Source organism: Rhinatrema bivittatum, chromosome 1 (assembly GCF_901001135.1).
Source record: "Rhinatrema bivittatum chromosome 1, aRhiBiv1.1, whole genome shotgun sequence".
NCBI classification, from domain to species: domain Eukaryota; kingdom Metazoa; phylum Chordata; class Amphibia; order Gymnophiona; family Rhinatrematidae; genus Rhinatrema; species Rhinatrema bivittatum.
Genome location: NC_042615.1, coordinates 346,353,861 through 346,366,439, shown reverse-complemented (window position 1 = coordinate 346,366,439; position 12,579 = coordinate 346,353,861). Strand labels below are relative to the sequence as shown.

Sequence of the window (12,579 nt, the reverse complement as noted above, 5' to 3'; positions counted from 1 at the left end):
TTCCCTGAACAACAACTTTCCTCTGAGGGGGAGTCTGCAAAGCTGCGCTTTCCACCACACATCCATCAACCAATTACGCAGCCACAGGAGTCTTTGAGTAGCGACTGTGGACACCATATTCCTGGTCGACATCTGAACCATATCATACAGAGCATCCGCCACATATGGCACCCCCGCCTCCAACCTAGCCTCCTGGCTGGAATCAGCAGAGATCCCCGATGCTTTCTCCTGCACCTCCTGCAGCCAGCACAAACAAGCTCTCAGCATTAGGCTAGCACAGACCGTAGCTCTAAAGTTCAGAGCCGAAACCTGAAACAGCCTCTTTAGCAAGATCTCTAGCTTCCGGTCCTGGACATCCTTTAGGCTGCCGACCCTGCCACAGATATGGTCACCTTCTTTGTCACAGCCGACACCACCGCATCCACCTTTTGAAGCTTCCAAACCTCCAAAGTGTCCTCTAGCAAGAGATACAACCTGGCCATAGCCCTGATCACTTTCAGTCCTGCCTCAGGAAAATCCCATTCCCGATCAATCAGTTTCTTCACTTTCTTCAGCAAAGGGAAAGCCTTTGGCAATCCACGCAGTCCGTCCAATAGCAGGTTTACACACTCGTTCTCCGAATCTTCCTGCATGACATTGATCCCGAGTTCTTTCAGAACCTGTAAGATGAGAGGCCACAACTCTTCCTTATGGAACAATCTCACCATCCTAGGGTCATCCCCTTCCGCATGAGGAATGTCCTCCGCATTCAAGTCACTGCCCTCTGGAACAGTAATAGAATCCATGCTCGAATCAGTACCAAGGTCGTTTTGCGAATCTTCTTGAGGAGCATCTCCTTCAGAATCTTCTGAGAAGTGTTATTATTTGTGATAATTGTGGGTGGATCCTAGGGCCGGTGGCAGATGACCACGCCCACGGGGGAAGATCCTGAGAGGGACCACCGGTCAGGCTCAGAGTTGGGAGACAGACACACACTAGTTCTTTTATTAAACTGTTTTAGAGAACCACCAGAGGTGGCAGTAGTGAGCTGGAAGAGCCCGGCTGGGCTATAGTCCCTCAGGCACTGGAACAGCGATCCCAGGATGGCTGAGCTGTAGAGAAACTGAGATAGTGAGTAGGCAGAGTATGCAGAGTTCAGGAACAGAACCTTGATGGTAACACTCACACAATAGTCTCTTGGAACAGCCCAGGAGCTGGAATGAAGCAGGCCCTCGAGAAGCGAGTATCTGGTTCCAGGGAAAGCTCTGAGAGAGAGATGGTAACTCACTGGTGCTGTAGGCAGCGGTGACTTCCTGGCAGAAGTTATATTCAGTAGCAGGTCCGGGAACGTGGACCCTCGAGGAGCGAGTACCGGTTCCAGACTGCGACCTGAAAAGCAAGAGAGAGGCCCCCGAGGAGTGGGTACCCCTGGTAAAGTCCGAGGAGGCAGAGTAGCAAGGTAAGCGGAGGGCGAATCCCATCCGCAGCAATACCTGGAGGCAGCTAGGTAGGAAACCCTTTGCTAACTCGAATAGCTAGCAAAACAAGAGACATTAAATATCTGGTGATGAGACGTAATCTCAGGGAGACGCCCCTGAGGTTCACGCCAGAGCTGATACTTGAGTTGGGGCTGCGCCGCGCGAGCCCTTAGGCCTCAGGAGAACATGGCGGAAGGCAGCGTCTAGCCAGTCCGGGGATGCCGGAGGAGGTCGGCAAGATGACCCCGCGGCAGCCAAACTTCCATCAACCAAAGAGGGAGTCGCCAAAGAGGTAAGGTGGGCGGAGTGGAGACGTCGGGCAGCAATGGTCGCAACAAGACGTTCTTCTCCACTATTGATAAATGAAGTTAGCAAGAAGCACATTTAAGACTAATCGGAGAAAATTCTTTTTCACTCAACGTACAATTAAGCTCTGGAATTTGTTGCCAGAGGATGTGGTTAGTGCAGTTAGTGTAGTTGGGTTTAAAAAAGGTTTGGCTAGGGATTGCCAATTCCACCCCCCGCTCACCCTGCTCAACCAAAGGGATGGCCCACAAAGGAACCTAACACTTCTGGGATTAGCAGTCTTTGTTTCTTCTTTCTTCTCTTTTCCTAATTCTATACTTTTTTTTTTAAACTAAATTCAGACTGCAGGTTTGCACCTCTACCATCTGCTGCAGACAGAGAAATACTGAAGGACTGCAGGTGGCATTCTCGATTAAGTAGCAGTGCCTGAAATATTGTTGTTCTCTGCCTCCATCTGCTGGTAGGGAATCAAAACCCACTTGTCTGGACTGATCTGGGGTATGAACAGAAACAGAAATTTAATTAACAGTGCTTACAGAGTAAATTGACCATTGGTCCATTGGTGGACAGCCTTATCAGTGTTGGGTTTCCTATGTGCTCTCCATTATGGTTCCAATCAAGAAAACTGGCCACTATGTGTATTGAAAGTGAAGTGGCAAGAAGTGTGGCAGTAAACCTATTTCAGCAAACAAAGTGCAAAGAAAAAATCCCCAAAGCAAACCACCCCTTTGAAAAATGTGTAATCTTGAAGTATCAGTCAAATAGGAAATGCAGGAAGATGAAGGAAATATCAGTCTCCTGGATAGTGTGTGGAGATTGTAATTTTGTAAAATTGTGATTATAGGTATGCTGGAAAACTCCAGATTCTATAGCTTAATAGTTGATAAAGCACGGATGTGAGGTCTCCACACTCCTAACAAACAATTAATAGAAGTTTAATTACCAGTGCTTATAGGCAAAAAGGATATAACGAAAAATTACCCATTAGACTTTTCATCTACCTTTGGGATTATTTTGAATGCATGGTGGAATTAAAAATTGGTAAAACAATAAGTCATAGCAGCTGCAGGTGTGATATGGAAACTCAGACTGATATGCTAGTTGTCAGGCTGTTACACCCCTCACTGGCTTATCAACTAATCCTCAGGCAGAATGGCACGCAGATGGCGGTTCACATGCTGATTTACAGCAATCCAATTACAATACATTATGACAGGATAAAAATGAATGTAAAGTGTTACTCTACATGTAGACGGACAAACTATTCTATGCCCAATTGGTGAGGAGAACGACTTGTGCTGGCAGTCTGATAGATCTTACCTCTAGCAGGAGGTCAATGAGAGGAGTTTGCTTGCTGGCAGGCGTGAGGCAGAGGTTGTCGATAATCAGGACCCGCATGAAATCAAACACGTATTTCTTGGCAGGATGGTTGGTCAGGTAGGTCTTAGAGCCAACATTGCAATACTCTGACTGGCTCCTGTTCATCCCCGTATCTGCTGCAAATGCTTTGAACTCTTCTGCTGGGGACCCAACGTCATCATCGAGGTCAGTAACCTACCGAAACAGCATGGCAAGAACTTCAGGCTCATATGTTTGTGCAAACCTTATCTCTGTTCTTGTAAGGCAGGCCAGTTGTAATCAGATAGTCTAATTTCTGAACGCTCATAGGCATCTTTTCCTATGAATAACTTATCCATAGTAAAATATTATTGAAGTGCTTTGCCTTGCTAGTTGAGTCAGCACTTCAGTGCTTCATTTTCACTCATACCACCCACTTAATGGCAATGCAATAATAACTGCAGCTGCCCCTTCACTAAGGCATCACATAACATGGACTGCTTTCATGCTCAATTGCCCCAGGCAGTCTGCAGGCAGTGTGAATGTGTGTGCAGGGAAGTACGCTAGGCATGGGGCTGTCTACCCACTGTCCTCGGCCTCCCATAGTAAACGTGCCACCACTTACTATTTGAAAGAATAAGAATACAAAGGGAGGATAAATTGATGACAAAAATCCAGCGCTTATGCTATCTTTTTGCCTTCAACTTTATCGCGCACAAAGTAGTTCAAGTAATATTTGTCTGAAAGAAAAGCTAAACATCACAAACTTCAAAATTAATCTTTTTACTTCTGTCTGCAGAGCTGCACATTCTGTCTGTGGGTGTACTTTTCTTTGAACCAAAATTCCGCATGATTCAAACTGACTGCTGTGAACAAAATGAAAAGCAACCCCCAAAATGCACAGAGATAAAATAGACTTCTTTTGTTGCTCGTGACTATTTATTAGGATTCTACTTCTTCCTGTATCTGGGCAGAGCAGATAGGTCCTTTCCTGATATTGTTACTCTTGGAGTGACAAGATTAGGCTACAAGGAGATGGAACACACAGCTTTTCTGTCCCATGGGATGTATGCTGCATACTGAGGAACAGTGGCCTTGCTGACCAGTAAGAATCTTTTGGCTGAACCAGTTTGCACAGCTGCATGTAGCAATGTGCAGCATTACAAAAAAGGCAGTGCTCCTGAATGACAGTGTCTCTGTTCTGGGAAAACTAACCAATAAGACAAAATTACCAAGGTTTAGGAAGATTAAATCAGATGCATCCCATAATAAAAAAAACCAAAGAAACCCCAAAACAGTGGAGCCACACCCAAGACAACTGGAAAGTAATGATAAAAGATGAACGTATTATTTACATTTCCTCAATAAAATCAAGAGTGGAGGTTCCATGCACATAAATAGTCACTGAAAAACAAACATTGCAGGTTTTGCATACTGCTTCTTAAATGGTGACTGAGCGCTGGCTGCTACTTTCTGACTGTGTAACCTGTTGAACAACATATTATTCAGAGTTGCAGAGAAAGGACTATGGGTGGCATCCTGATATTTCAAAGCCCCTTAGAGTCCATTTGTAAGACTGCAAATGGATTTCATTACCATACCACAAGTTGGACAGTTCCAGTATGTTTTAACTATTACATCTATGTTTGTAGCCTGGCTTGAAACTTTCTCCACTGTTAAGAATAATGCAGAGACAGTAAGAAAGAAGTTATTCAAAGAAAACATCGTTAGATTTGGAATTCCTGAATGCACTGAGACTGAAAGGGGTACACACTTTACAGGGTTAATAATGCAACAGGTTGGAAAGGCTTTAGCAATTTGACTTCATTACTACTGGGCACACAAATTCCAAGCCTCCAGACTCACAGACTCATAGATAGGTTAAATGGATTGATGGCCCCTTATTTCAATGCTGCATCTAAGCTTTATCAACCTACCAGATCTCTAAGATCAGTTTCACAGCAACTTCTTAATGTACCTTCTTTCAAACAGGTTAGACTGGAGGAATCTTGGGAGAACCCTTTTTTTGTGCAAGGCCCAATATGGTGGAATGCTCTGCCTCTAGGCTTAAAGGAAGAGAGCTCCCTATTGAAGTTCAGGAAACTATTAAAAGCATATCTTTTCAAAAATGTTTTTGATTTGCCTGACTAGAAAACTTCAGAGAGTCCTGAAAAAATATAAGGCAGTATAAAGCCTATGAGGCTTGAAAAATATTTTGTGGCAGAAATATTGGAGTTTCTATTCGTTTTATTTTACTGATTTATTTTATGCTTTAATACTTGTTTTGTTGTATTAGTTTATTGTATTAAGTCATTTCATTTGTGAGTATAACATTGTAAACCGCTACAATTTCAGATGGACAGTCTATACATTTTAAATAAACAAATGTACTTTTGAAAACTAACAGTGAGACGCATCAAGCCGCAGTAGTGCTCTAACGCAAGTTATATTGTGTATATCACATGATATAATTGATGATTTGCATCTCCCCGCCCAGGTCCCATCTCCTATTGCAATGACCTTCTTTGCATGTGATTTGCATACATGAATAATGCAAATGCATGCAAAGGTCATGCATAGGCAATCCTATACAAATATTTTACTGCATCCAGCTGAGGTGGTGGTCAGCCGGGATAAAATAGCTACACCTCTTGGAAAAGCAGTAAATGTGAGGTGGGAGGCCTGGGACCCCAAACAATTAAAAAAAATATCCCAGCAAAGAGGGGAGCTTGAACAGGGGTGGGGGTGGGGTGTCAGTGCTGACACTCGTCTCAACCCAGGGCTGCCACTTGAGGCAGTGGTGGCCCTGGGATGATACAGGGGTCAGCACTGTCCCCTGCTCAACCTCCTCTCTTTTCCTGTATTTGGGTGTTTTTTGGGCCAGCGGCCCTTTAAGGCAATGGTGGTGACTTTGGGGCTGCCGCCTTGTTCTTTTGTCCCGCAGTGTTTGGCTGCGAGACATGAGAATGCGCTATACAGCCGTTATGCTTTTTCAGGGGAGGGGGCCCGACTATCACAGCCACACCCCCCCACAATATTGGGACCCCTCCTGCAATAAAACATTACGGCTGAATGCATCTAGGCCTACGTTTGGTAAACTCACACATGAGATCTCCTTGCAATGGCCAGATGTACTCTCACTTGCTTTAATGAGCATAAGAAACATGCCAAATTGCAAGGATAGATTTACTCCCCATGAAATTGTTATGGGACAGTCCATGCCTACGGTTTCCATGCTTAAACTATCTGTGGACATTAATTTTGCCCAGGTTGAACTGATTTTGCATTTTGTTTCACAGTTACATCAGCAGGTTAAGAAATACTATCAATCAGGGGACTGCAGCATTGACCAGCCCAAATAATATAACATCAGACATGCAGCCCAGGTGGAACGGCCCTTACAAGGTGCTGCTGGTAAGTCATTCAGCTCTAAAATTGCAAAGACCTGACCACTGGAGGCAAGAGTGGCAGACCTGGAGAAGCTGAGGCAGACAGGGAGGTACATTGATGAGATCTTCAGAGACATAATAGCCAAGTCCCAAATCCGGTCTGGCAGCCCCGGTGCTTCCTTGGATCAGAAAGGTCTCCCGAATGGAAAGCATCATCCTAGTACAGCAAGAAGTGATCCTGTAGCAAGGACCTGCTCTCCAGGTGTGTGTGTTGTCCTCTCGCATTGAGGACGAGTCTCCCAGGACTATTTCTCAGGAGGGAAGGTTTAGGTTAGCCATCATAGTTGGTGATTCAACTAGATACATAGTTGGTGATTCAACTAGATACATTACTAGAAATGTAGATAGCTGGGTGGCTGGTGGATGTGAGGACCACTTGGTAACTTGCCTGCCTGGTGCAAAGGTGGCAGACCACACAGCTGGGGAGATAATGCTGGGGAGGTGCCAGCTGTCATGGTACATATGGCACCAATGACATAGGAAAATGTGAGAGGGAGGTTCTGGAAGCCAAATTTAGGATATTAGGTAGAAAGCTGAAATCCAGGACCTCTAGGGTGGCATTCTCTGAAATGCTCCCTGTTCCATGTGCAGGTTCCCAGAGGCAGTGGGAGATCCAGAGCCTCAATGCATGGATAAGACAATGGTGCAAGGAAGACGGATTAAGTTTCATAAGGAACTGGACAACCTTTTCGGGAAAGGGGAGACTTTTTCAAAAGGACGGGCTCCACCTTAACCAGAGTGGAACCAGGCTGCTAGCTCTAACTTTTAAAAAGGAGATAGAGCAGCTTTTAAACTAGAAAAAGAGGGAAGCAGACAGTCACTCAGCAATGCATGGTTCAGAGGAATATATCTTTGAAGGATACTAATGAAACAGGAGAGTTAGGGCATCCCATCAGAGAGGTTCCAATAAAAGCAAAAGTAGTCCAATGGCCTATAAGTAAAGAATCACCTGAGCCAAAGAATTCCAAATTATCCCTATCAACTGAAAGGCAGGTTGTTAATGCAAATAAAAAACACACTTTGAAATATCTGTATGCCAATGCCAGAAGTCTAAGAAGTAAGATGGAAGAGTCAGAGTATATAGCAGTGAATGATGAGATAGACATAATTGGCATCTCAGAGTTTTGATGGAAGGAGAATAACCAAAAGGACAGTGCTATATAAGGGTACAAATTAGATCGCAATGATAGAGAGGATCAACTTGCTGTGGCACTTTATGTCTGGGAGGGTATAGAGTCCAACAGGATAAACATCATACAAGAGACTAAATGCTCAGTAGAATCTATATGGGTAAAAATCCCATGTGTGTTGGCTAAGAGCATAGTGATAGGAGAATACTACTGTCCACCTGGCCAAAATGGTCAGACAGATGATGAAATGCTAATAGAAATCAGGGAAGCTAACCAATTTGGCAGTTCAGTAATAATAGGGAGATTTCAATTACCCCAATATTGACTGGGTAAATGTAACACCAAGACATGCTGGAGACAAAGTTCCTGGGTGGAATAAATGACTGCTTCATGAAGCAATTGGTTCAGGAACCAATGAGAGAGGGAACTATTTCAGATTTAATTCTTAGTGGAACACATGATTTGATGAGACAGTAACAGCGGTGAAACCCCTTGGCAATAGTGATCATAACATGATCAAATTTGAACTAATGACTGGAAGGGAGACAATATGTAAATCTACAGCTCTAACACTAAATTTTCAAAAAGGAAACTGATAAAATGAGGAAAATGGTTAGAAAAATACTGAAAGGTGCAGCTGCAAAGGTTAAAATTGTACAAAAACAATCTTAGAAGCACAGTACAGATGTATTCCATGCATTAAGAAAGGTGGAAGGAAGGAAAAACTATTACCGGCATGGTTAAAAGATGAGGTAAGATAGGCTATTTTAGCCAAAAAAAATCTTTCAGAAATTGAAAGAAGGATCCATCTGAAGGAAATACGAAAAAGCATAAGCATTGTCAAGTTAAGTGTAAAGCATTGATAATGCAGGCTAAGAGAGAATTTGTAATGAAGTTGGCCATAGAGGCAAAAACTCATAATAAAAACTTTAAAAAATATATCAGAAGCAAGAAACTTGTGAGGGAGTTGGTTGGACTGTTAGATGACTGAGGGGTTAAAGGGGCTCTTAGGGAAGATAAGGCCATTGCAGAAAGACTAAATGAATTCTTTGCTTCTGCGTTTACTAATTAGGATGTTGGGGAGATATCGGTTCTGGAGATGATTTTCAGATGAACTGAACCAAATCACTGTCAATCTGGAAGATGTAGTAGGCCAGACTAACAAACTAAAGAGCAGCAAATCACCTGGACTGCATAGTTTGCACCCCAGGGTTCTGAAGGAACTCAAAAATGAAATTTCAGATCTTTTAGTTAAAATTTGTAACATATCATTAAAATCATCCATTGTACCTGAAGACTGGAGGGTGGCCAATGTAACCCCAATATTTAAAAAGAGCTCCAGGAGCGATCTGGGAAACTATAGACCAGTGAGCCTGACTTCTGTGCCGGGAAAATAGTGGAAACTATTCTAAAGATCAAAATTACAGAGCATACAGAAAGACATAGTTTAATGGAACACAGTCAGCATGGATTTATCCAAAGGAAGTATTGCCTCACAAATCTGCTTCTTTTTTTTTTAGGGAGTTAATAAACATGTGGATAAAGATGAACTGGTAGATGTAGTGTATTTGGATTTTCAGAAGGCGTTTGACAAAATCCCTCATGAGAGGATTCTAAGAAAACTAAAAAAGTCATGGGATAAGAGACCATGTCCTTTCGTGGATTACAAACTGGTTAAAAGACAGGAAATCGAGTGTAGGATTAAATGGTCAATTTTCTAGGTTGAAAAGGGTAAACAGTGGAGTGCTCCAAGGATCTATACTTGGATCGCTGCTTTTCAATATATTTATAAATGATCTGGAAAGGAATACGAGTGAGGTAAACAAATTTGCAGATGATACAAAATTATTCAAAGAAGTTAAATTACAAGTGGATTGTGATAAATTGCAGGTGGACCTTGCAAGACTAGAAGATTGGGCATCCAACTGGCAGATGAAATTTAATGTGGATAACCTATGCTATAGTTAGACTATGTTAGGTTCCATATTCGGATCTACCACCCAGTAAAAAGATCTGTGCATCATAGTGGATATTACATTGAAATCTTCGGCTCAGTGTGTTGCGGCAGTCAAAAAAGCAAACAGAATGTTAGGATTTATTAGGAAAGAAATATTGAATGAAACAGAAAATGTTACAATGCCTCTGTATCGCTCCATGGTGAGACTGCACCTTTAGTACTGTGCACAATTCTGGTCGCTGCATCTAAAAAAAGATATAGTTGCACTGGAGAAGGTACAGAGAAGGGCAACCAAAATGATAACTATGATAGAACAGCTCCCCTATAAGGAAAGGCTGAAGAGGTTAGAGCTGTTCAGCTTGGAGAAGAGATGGCTGAGGAAGGATATGATAGAGGTCTTTAAAATCATGAGAACGGGTAAATGTGAATCAGTTATTTACTCTTTCAGATAAAAGAAGGACTAGGGGGCACTCCATGAAGTTAGCAAGAAGCACATTTAAAAATAATCGGAGAAAATTCTTTTTCACTCAACGCAAAATTAAGCTCTGGAATTTGTTGCCAGAGGATGTGGTTAGTGCAGCTGGGTTTAAAAAAGGTTTGGATACATTCTTGGAGGAATAGTCCATTAACTGCTATTAATCAAGTTGACTTAGGAAATAGCCACTGCTGTTACTGACATCAATAGCATGGGATCTATTTAGTGTTTGGGTACTTGCCAGGTACTTGTAGCCTGGATTGGCCACTGTTGGAAACAGGATGCTGGGACTTGATGGACCCTTGGTCTGACCCAGTATGGCAATTTCTTATGTTCTTACTGTGTCCATTCCAGCCATTGTAAAAAGACCTTCAACCCTTAACAGACCAGCTATACCAATAGTTCTGTTGGGAGGTGACCATCAGGGTCCACAGTAGACAGGTATCTTTCCCCATGATTAAAGGTGTAATTGTCTTTACAATATGTGGCTATTTTCCTTTTTAACCTGATTTTGACTGCTGCCATGATACCAATTTCAGAAAAGAATGGCTATGTTTGTCTTACTTGCACTATTCAAAGAGGCCTCAACCTCACTAACTGCTGGAATGGTACATAGCTACCTGACTCAGCTACCACTTTCCATGCAACCTCTGCCTTCTTCATTGTTCCACTGAATCTGATTGATGAAAAGGACATTGGCCTAGTGTTTAAAGTTGTATTTCAGTTCCCCCTTCATTGGATTCCATGGAGGTGATTCATGTTCCGGAGCTAGCCAAATAGTGCTTTCAATATTTTCTAGAAAAGACATCACGGGATGCCTCCCATGGAGATAAATACAAACAACGCCTCTACATCAAGGTTTCCAAGCTTTAAGCCAATTTGTCTCTACTTTAGTACATGGAAATTCATATGATACTAGAGGATGACCAAAACAAATTAATAGGAGGAAGTCCCCCTCTAAAATGCCCTCTATTCTCTCCTCCCATGTTCCTGCTGATCCTCCTCTCACTTTTCTCCCTCTCCCTAAACTTATATATCCTCCAGAGGACCTAAAAACATAAGAACATAAGACTTCCCATATTGGGTCAGACAAAAGGTCCATCAAGCCCAGTCTCCTGTTACCATCAGTGGTCAATCCAGGTCACAAGTATCTGGCAGGATCCGAAAGGGTAGATAGATTCCATGCTTCTTATCCTATGAATAAGCCTTGGATTTTCCCAAGTCCATTTTAATAATTGTTTAAGGATATTTCCTCCAGGAGCTTGTCCAAGCCTTTCTTAAACGCAGCTACAAAAATAGCTTTCATCACATCCTCCAGCAATGAATTCCAAAGCTTAATTATGCATTGAGTAAAAAAATGTTTTCTCTTATTAGTTTTAAATGTATCACCTGTAACTTCATTGTGTGTCCCCTAGTCTTTGAACTCTTTGAAAAAGTAAACAATCGGGGGCCGATATTCAGACAGAGTGGCTAGTTAAGTTAGCCGGATATAGGACCTCACCGCTGAATATCCCCGGCTATCTTAAAATTACACAGATAAGTATATCTGGCCAACTTTAGGACAGCCCTATGGAGTGACCAGAGTTAGTCACATAAGTTAAGTGGCTAACTGCAAATATCGACTATATGCAGCTAACTTTGCTCCACCTGGAAAAGCCTCCTGCCCACTCTGGAATGCCCCAACTTATGTGGCTAGAATTTATCCCTATATGACTTTGAACAGATTTTCAGTTATCCGTCTAAATGACTTTTGAATACTGACCTCCCGGTTAATGTTTACTTGATCCACTCCACTCATCATTTTATAGACCTCTATCATATCTCCCCTTAACCATCGTTTCTCCAAGCTGAAAAGTCCTAACCTCTTTAGCCTTTCGTCATATGGAACTGTTCCATCCCTTTATCATTTTGGTTGCCCTTCTCTGTACCTTTTCTTTTTCTAATTCTGTGACTGCACAGCCTGTGATCTCCTCTCCTTCAGCAGATCCCCTCTCCCAACCTTTGCTTCTCCAGTTCATTCCCTCTTACATCACCCCAGCTTACTTCAACTCACATGCCCCTCAACAGATTTTCTCTCACCCCAAGCCTTCTTATAACCCCCAACTTATTCTGTCTTCCCTTACCTCCTCATTCAACCCTATCCCTTCGCATCTCCCAGCCTCCCCTCCTCCCCTTCACTCTTAAGCTGATCTTCTACTCCCCAGCTCCTCTTACATCCCTCCAGTCTTTATCACCCTATCTCACCCTCCACAGCCAATCCCAACCCTCAACCCGTTCCTATATCTAATCTCCCCCTTCAAACAGCTCCTCCCCCAAAATCCCCCTGTCCAGGATTAGTGGCAAAATTCTCCTTTGCATCCTGGGCCAAAGGAGGATAACTGGTGGGCAAGCAAGGGCAGGCTGATGACAGGGGCAAGATTTTTCCCTTGGATAAGTTGAGTGGTGGATGAAGAGAGAGGAGTAGTGG

The 12,579-nt window shown here is 42.9% G+C and overlaps 1 protein-coding gene across 1 annotated transcript in view; it reads right to left on the bottom strand.

Moving 5' to 3' along the window:
- Window positions 1-12,579, bottom strand: part of WDFY3 (WD repeat and FYVE domain containing 3) — a 616,621-nt gene that overhangs the window by 189,916 nt on the left and 414,126 nt on the right. The window contains 1 exon segment of the mRNA XM_029599364.1: window positions 3,084-3,317. Coding sequence (XP_029455224.1) covers window positions 3,084-3,317 — 234 coding nt within the window.